A 7957-nucleotide genomic window follows, 5' to 3' on the forward strand; every position below is an offset into this window, starting at 1 on the left:
CCATCGGCTCGGAACCCTGCGGCCCGGCCCCCCAGCCTTCCTCTCCCCGGAGAACTCCCCTCTGTGCTGCCCCCCAACTTCACCCACTCACCGGCACCCTTTCCACCCCCCTTGCCTTCCTCCTGGAGTCCTCCTGTCCATTCATTCATTCATTCATTCATTCATTCAGAAAACAGTTCTTGAGCTCCTGCTCGGTGCCAGGCACTGTCCTAAGCGGCCGGGGTAGACACCAGGGGACAAGCCACCGAACCTCCCCGTTCTTCTGAGGCTCATCTGGGAGAGGAGCGAGCGGTGGGGGAGGCAGAAGGGAATTGCATGGTGTGTTAGCAGGCTGTGCGTGTCTGGGGGGAGCAAGGATGCTTGGGGTGGGGGGACAGCCTGGTATGTGTGTGTGTGGTGGGGGCACCGAGGCAGCAGGCCCAGTATCTGCGGGGCACGGTCCCAGACAGGGGCTGCGAGGTGACAGCTGTAGGTGCCCAGGCCTCTTGAGCAGTAGCTCGCGATCCAGATGTCCAGTTGGACGGCTCCCCTTTTGGATTCCAGAAGTCTCTCCTGTCCCCCGCAGAAGCACTGCCAGCTCTGTCTTCAGCGGCCTCCACCTCTGCAGGGAGGGCAGGTAGGCTGAGCCCGCCCGCCCGGGCCTGCAGCCTTCGCGCCTGTGTCTCCCATTGCAAAATGTGTGCTTTCCCCGGTGGAGCTCGCTCGTGCACCGGGTCCGATTGTTAGACCTCATTTTAAAAATAAAGTGAAAACCACTTCCTCTTCCTCTGTTGGTGCTCGATAAGGAGTCAGGGTCGCTTTGAGTTTCCAGCTGGCTTCCCATGCGGTGTCACGGGCAGCACGGTGGCCAGTGGGTCGGGTGTCTTTTTGTGTTTTATTGCGCCCTGGTTGAGTACAACTGATCTTTAACCTTTGCTTTTGAGCGAGGTTAAACGGCAAGTGGGAACGCTTCTGGAACGTGGCCAGAGTTCAGGAATGCTCAGGTTTTTTTCATCCGCCAAGTGCACATGTTGTAATTAGACTTGTTTTCCCTCTTTGCCCGCAGCGCCTGTTCTGTTTCTTTGGAGGGATAGTTAGGGAAGGGGAGTGGTGCAGAACTAAAGTGAGCCTGAAGTCATCACGTTTTTTTTTTTCTTTTTTCAGATCCTGATAGTTGGCAGTTTTGTTTTCTTGCAAGAAAATAGTGCTGTGTAGACTCTATGCTTTTTTGTTGTAAGCAGTCTCCACGAATGTTTTGTAACAGCGGAAAAGGCTCTGATGTGAATCGTGGATGGTTTTTAAGAGATACGTGAGTGAGGGGGTGAGAAGACAGTTGGTTTTGAAGTATGTGTAGTTTTGCCAGATACCGCATTGGAAAGGCATGAGAGGCAGCAGCGTCCAGGCCCACTTGTGTGCCTCCCGGAGCACGGGGTCTGGTGGCATTCTCTCGCTCACTCAGTGGGAGGGGTGCCTCAGACACTCTTCTGAAGACTGTCCTCCTGCTGTTTCTGCTGCTTCCCCTTCTGTTGCCTTCATCTTTGCTGCCTGTGATGTCTGTCTTCCTGGCCCTTCTTTGTGTGCACGTTGCTTCTGTTAGCTGGGAGGTGTGTGCCTGAAGACGCCGCTGGCTGGCAGGTCTCTGAGCTGCCCGGACAGCCTGCACGCCTCCTGATGCAGTGACACCTGTGCCCGTGATGAGCTTGTTCGTGGCTGATGGGACCTTGGGAGGCTCAGCGGTGGCGGCTTTTGATAGGCCAAGCAATCTACTGGGAGTCAGCACTTCATGTTGAAAGCAGAAGTGTGGAACTGGATCATGGATTGGGCGATGATGCTTTTAAACATCATGGCTTATTTTTTATTCTTATCAGAAAGGATTGGCCCGGCCGGCGTGGCTCATGGTTGAGTGTCGACCTATGAACCAGGAGGTCACGGTTCGGTTCCCGGTCAGGGCTGGATCCCATCCCCAGTGTGGGGCGTGCAGGAGGCAGCCGATCAATGATTCTCTCTCATCATTGATGTTTCTGCCTCTCTCCCCGCTCCCTTCCTCTCTGAAATAATAAAAACATATTTTAAGAAAAAAGAAAAGAAAGGCTTGGCATTGGCCAGCCTAACAGGAGGGGTAGAGATCAGCTCCAACTTTTCAAACTGGATCTCTGCCAGGGTAACTTGTGTTCTTCGGTTATTGACCCTCTTAAATCAAGGAATGTGAACGTTGAAATCCTGAACTGTAACTTAGGACCTTTGGTCAGTTTTGAAGACTCTGCCCAGAGGGTTACAACCAGTAAAGCTTGCGAGTGGGAAGCCGATGGCTCTGGAATCAAGGTGAACAGGAAGGAGAGCTCTGGGGCTATCTCAGTGGTACCTGATGGCTGGCACCTAAAAATCTCAGCGCCCCCCTCCCCCCCAGCGTGGCCCCAGGCACAGTGTACAGCGGATGCTGGCCTCTGTACGGGAAATCCCTGAGCTCTGCTTGAGGGAGGCATCTGTTGATAGTTTGGGTGCCAGATCCATTTTTATTGTTACATAAAATGTTTGCATTATTTCAGGAGGTATAAGTGTTCATTGTAGAAAAATAAGAAAATTGTTCGGCTGACGTGGCTCAGTGGTTGAGCATCGACCTATGAACCATGTGCCCTACGGTTCGATTCCCAGTCAGGGCACATGCTCAGGTTTGCAGGCTTGGTCCCCAGTGTGGGGGTGCAGGAGGCAGCGATCCATGATTCTCTCTCATCATTGATGTCTCTCTCTCTCTCCCTCTCCTTTCCTCTCTGAAATCAATAAAAATAAATTTAAAAAAAATAATAAAATATAGATATGCAAACATTTTACAGAAAAATTATAAGCTTATTAACAACTTGGAGTATATCCTATTGGATGCGTGTAGGTGTGTGCGTATACCAGTATATATTTTTTACCAAAATGGGATTGATATTGTTGATTATATTACTTTGTAATCTGCCTTTTTCACCAGAAACCTATATTGTAAATGTCTTTCCATGTCATTTGTAACCTCATTTTAATTTGACCCCTTTTCCTGAACAGAGGCATTCAGTGTCTTGGGGAGATGTTAGGTAGCACAGAGAACCAAGAAAGTCATATGATTGTTGAGTGTTTTTCTACTTAGTCCCCTTCTCTGGTGCTGAGTGACAATTCTGATTCTTCCAAATGTCAGCTTTCTGCTCAGTTACCTTGAAATTGTAAACCCTGGTCTGGTAATTTCTCGTGATTAGAAATGCTTGCCCGGCCGGTGTAGCTCAGTGGTTGATCATTGACCTATGAACCAGGAGGTCACAGTTCAATTCCTGGTCAGGGCACATTCCTGGGTTGTGGTTTTGATCCCCATTGCGGGGCGTGCAGGAGGCAGCTGGTCAATGATTCTCTCTCATCATTGATGTTTCTATTTCTCTCTCCCTCTCCCTTCCTTTCTGAAATTAATAAAAATATATTTAAAAAAATATGTAATTTTAAAACAAAGAAATCTTAGTGTCTGTAACCAGAAGCTTGTAAGTCACGGACCATTAAGAGGTCCTAAGAGAAAGTTCTGATTTAATAATAGTCTGTTCCGTTGTGATAAGGAAGTTGAATGGAAACTTCGGGGAACTTGTGTGTTTAGAGTTTGCTGCACTTGTGCCCATATTTGTGCGATATTCCAAGTACAGTTAAAGTGTATTTTCCAGTAGATCTTAGGTGAGTGTTGGACTTGAGTGCACTCATAACAGTTTTCAGTTTCCTCTTTGTGGAGAGTTAGATTTGGAAGAGAAGTTAAAGGTCACCTAGTGAGGCCTGTGCTCCTGGTCCCAGATGTGGAAGTGAGGCTCCCTCCAGCTGCAGCGCTATGGCAGGACAGCGATAGGACTGGCTCCTAGAGCAGCCGTGGCCAGGCCAGGGCCGCAGGGGCGCAGGGAAGGCTTTAGGGCGGCGTCGGGAGAAAGACTGAGGGTCAGAACAAAAATCCAGACTTAAGAGCTGTCTTTTATTTTTCCATTTAGCCCTTAGGGCAGCGGTTCTCAACCTGTGGGTCGCGACCCTTTGGGGGTCAAACGACCCTTTTACAGGGGTCGCCTAAATACATCCTGCATATCAGATATTTACATTATGATTCATAACAGTAGCAACATTACAGTTATGAAGTAGCAACAAAAATAATTTTATGGTTGGGGGTCACCACAACATGAGGCACTGTATTAAAGGGTCGCGGCATGAGGAAGGTTGAGAACCACTGCCTTAGGGAAAAGAATCCATTCCATTGCTTAGTCCTCATTTAAGGTTCTTTCTTTGGTGGGGAGAGGTAAACCTATGGTCCTGTATTCTTCCCAGAGGGAGGACTGTGGGTATATATCCAGATTAAAACACTGCATAATCCCTGACATTTCCGAGGTACCGCTGTGTCCCAGGAGCTGCACTTGCCTGGTGTCATCCTTTCAGCTTCTCACGTCGTGGATGCCAAGTACTGTTACCTTCCTTTCTGTGCCGAGAGGTGGGAAGTCAGACCCAGAGAAGTCAAGCCGTCAGGGTCCCAGTGGCGAAGGGCGGCGGGGCTTTAACAGGGCAGTCTGCCTGCAGGGCGTTCGTTATCCTCTGATATGAATGCAGGCGTATTGTCCCGGAAGCACGCGCACACACTCAGTGCCTTCTCCTTCGTGTTCTCAGCAGCGGTTTCTTTCTTGGCTTTTGTTAGGTTATCCGCCAGGTGACTGAGTGGACACAGGCTCCGTGGAGACACAACTAATTTCTTCATCAGATATTTACTCAGCACCTTCCAGTACCAGGCACTATTCTAAATATTGGGGATACAAGCAGATGAAATATTTGAGATTATTTTGTGGTGAAATACTCTGTATTGGACCACTAATTTTGATGACTTTGATGGATTGATGATAAGGAGAGATTGTTTTATCCTAAGATAACCCTACTTCCCCAGCCCTAGCAATAAAATGACCGTTAAAAGCAAAATCTAGATCCATTACTCTTTTTTTAAAGATTATAACGCTTTCTGTATTCCAAACTAGTGTTTTAATGGCAGAACTTTTCCTTTTATAGCGGGCATTGCTAGTGATTGAACAGCCGTGAAGGACATGGAAAGTTCTTCCCAGAACGATCACTTTCTTAGCTGTGGCTGAGCCTGAGGTGTCCCGAGCTTCCGCTTTTTCTCCCCATGTGCTTCCTGCGGAATCTGCCTGGGTCCTGTCCAGCACCGCCCGCTGCCGCTGCCGCAGATGGAGCGCCAGCAGCACTTCCTGATGGCCCAGCTGCCATCCGACAGCCGCCACGCCAGGCCAGACCCGCCTCTGGACGGCTTCCGCCTTCACTGCTGTCAGAATCTTGGGCTCTGGGGAACCCGGACTTAGAAACCTAAAGTTCTAGATTTTTCTCTAAATATCCTCAACAGGACGTTTAATGGTCTTGAGCTACTTCCACATTAAACCATCCTGTGTGGTAGCATACTTTAGAGAAACCTAGATTTTGGGGGGGGGGGCACAATTTTTTTATCACTATAAAAGATGTACACCTGTTTTTATGATAAAGACAGTGTAATAAAGTTGCAGACTTGAGAAGTTAGAAAAACAAAGTCACCCTGAGTGCTGCTCCCCTAACGAAAGCGCGTGCTTGTCTTTGAGTCTGCCCAGGCTTCGTCCGTGTGAGCCTGTCTGACATGGTTGCAGTCACGTGTACAAATCATAACCTGCGTGTGGTGCCAGGGGCACCGATGGCCCTGCCGGTCTGTGTCGGGAGAGCTTATACTGGGAGTTGTTTTCCCAGCAGAACACCCTCCGTTTCTCTTCGTCCTGCTCCTGACTTCTGATGCGCTATATTTAAGATCATAAGGACAGCGGGTTTGCAGTTTAATGAATCATTTAAAATAACTTCGTAAGATCGTTTGGGAAGTAGGGTGGAACTGGAATAATTCTCAGGTGACCTCTCATCTTCCGCTGCTTTGGGGGAGGACGACAGGAGGTGGGGGAGGAGTGGGAGGGGGAGGGAGTGAAGCGGCAGGAAGGGCTGCAGGGTCTGCCTACCTGGCGGGTCGCAGCTCCAGGGAGCCAGGAGCCCGTCGCTCTCCGTGCTCGCTGGTGTCTCAGTCCTATCGCTACAGGAAACACGGGAATAGTGACACTCCCTCTTTTACCTGAAGTGTGGATGAGTATTGTGAACAGTAACTGTGGGTATGCAGGGAGAGCCCTTAGCGGGGTCCGCGCACATGTCGGCCTTCAGGAGCTGTGGGTCAGAGCCACTTGCATGGCTTCAGAAAGCGCTTGACCATTGCTTAGAACACACATCTTCCCCAGCTCAGGGGATTCATGAAAGCGGAGTTTTAGTTGTGGTGGTGGTTGCCATGGCATCATGCCAGGAAAGTTCACTGTGTGGTAACTTACAGTATTTTTCACTATCTCTAAAAGTTCCTTTTCCTCTTTTCTTTGTTCCTTCATACATTTGAGAATGGTTTGATTACATTTAAAATTCCAACCGAATGGGAACACTTAATAGTTGACTTTTTTCATTGTTAATATTTGGCCTTTGACATTTTGCTAGTTTCAGCCTCTGTGCTTATTTCTCTCTCTCTCTCCTCGATTCTAGTAAGTCTATCTGTCATAGGGCAAATTCTGTCCATTTATCACGTCTGTTCAGTGGTTTACATAAGATCTGAGTAAGCAAAATCAAATGACCTCTGGGAGTAATAACGATTTCACAGGCAGTTGCAAGACCATGCTGTTTTGATTTCATATGTAAATGCTTTTCCTAAAATAATATCATCATTTTCCCCTCCTGTGCCCCGTCCTTCCTCGTAGCTTGTAGACCTGGCTGGTGGGCAGCCTTTCAGAGGTGGCATCCAAGGCCTCACTTCTTTGCTTTTGGGGAAGGGAGAGGTTTCAGCCACAAGAAAAGCCAGACTTGTCTGTGGAAGCCCTGGCCACAATGGTGAGATATTTTGAGTCTGCCTTTCCCCTGTGACAGATTGCCAACCCACTTTCAGACAATGGCCCTGCGCTGCTGAGGATTTTGCTTTTGTTTTTGCTAGGAGAGTTTTAAAATTCCTGAGAGAACCTTGGAGGAAATGAGCCCAGTGTTTTTGATGAAAAGCCCACTGTTCCTACCTTTTCTCTAGACATAAAATTGAATTCCTGTTTTGCTTCAATCCCGTGAGATCCATTCCCCATTGTGACTGGCTTTCTGACTTCCTTTCCTCACCTGTAACCGCAGATGGCCGTCTGCCCTGCAGGAGAAGAAATACCATGTCTGCCCAGCCCAGGACCTGTCATATGGTGGGCACTCAACACAGGCTAGATGCTGTGGCTCTTCGTAATGACTTGAATGGGAAGGAGTCCTGCTTGCATGCCTACCGTTTGCTAAGCTGTGTTAGAATGAGGGCGGCAGAAAACCAGCCTGTGCACTCAGGGTGTCACATTCTGTTGAGGAGCCTGCAAGTCAACAGATGGCTCTGCCGCGGAGGTGGGTGCTGCCTGCTGATGCGGGAGGAGGTACCACGGAGCCCGGAGGAGGGCCTGCCGCAGCTGCAGCCGCAGCCTCAGCCTGTGTAGGACTTGGAAAGGGCGGCGTTGGAGTGGGCTCGGTGGGAGGGGGATGCTGGAGCTGGCAGGCCAGAGGGACAACTCAGAAGGCTCAGAGGCGGTGGGGACCAGGTGGCTGGAGCACCTGTCCTCATCCCTCATGGAAGGCATGTGCGTGGTGCAAGTGAGGAGTCTGAAGAGTGGGATCCCGGGCGCTGCCGCGAGGATGGCAGGGCTGTTTCTTCCTCTCTCTGGAGGCTGCTTTCCGTTAGGTCAGCCTGGCCCCTCAGGGGCCTCGGCACCTCTGCCCCTGGGTCCGCTCTCACCAAGCCCTAGGACAAGCTCCTGCTGCCAGGCTTTCAGCCCCTCAGTCTTCAGCTGAGCTAGTATTTATGGAGCGGTCCTGGAGGGGGAGGGGTCCCGGAGGGGGAGGGGTCCTGGAGGGGGAAGGGCCCTGGAGGGGGAAGGGT

General features: G+C 50.0%; 1 protein-coding gene across 1 annotated transcript in view; it reads left to right on the forward strand.

The window, feature by feature from the left end:
- Positions 1-5195: 5195 nt before the first annotated feature.
- Positions 5196-7957, forward strand: part of MTMR12 (myotubularin related protein 12) — a 41687-nt gene continuing 38925 nt past the window's right edge. Inside the window, exon 1 of the mRNA XM_006761801.2 lies at positions 5196-5292. Within this exon, the coding sequence (XP_006761864.1) occupies positions 5196-5292 (97 nt within the window). The remainder of the gene's footprint in view (positions 5293-7957) is intronic.

Source organism: Myotis davidii, unplaced genomic scaffold (genome assembly GCF_000327345.1).
Source record: "Myotis davidii unplaced genomic scaffold, ASM32734v1 scaffold496, whole genome shotgun sequence".
NCBI lineage: Eukaryota > Metazoa > Chordata > Mammalia > Chiroptera > Vespertilionidae > Myotis > Myotis davidii.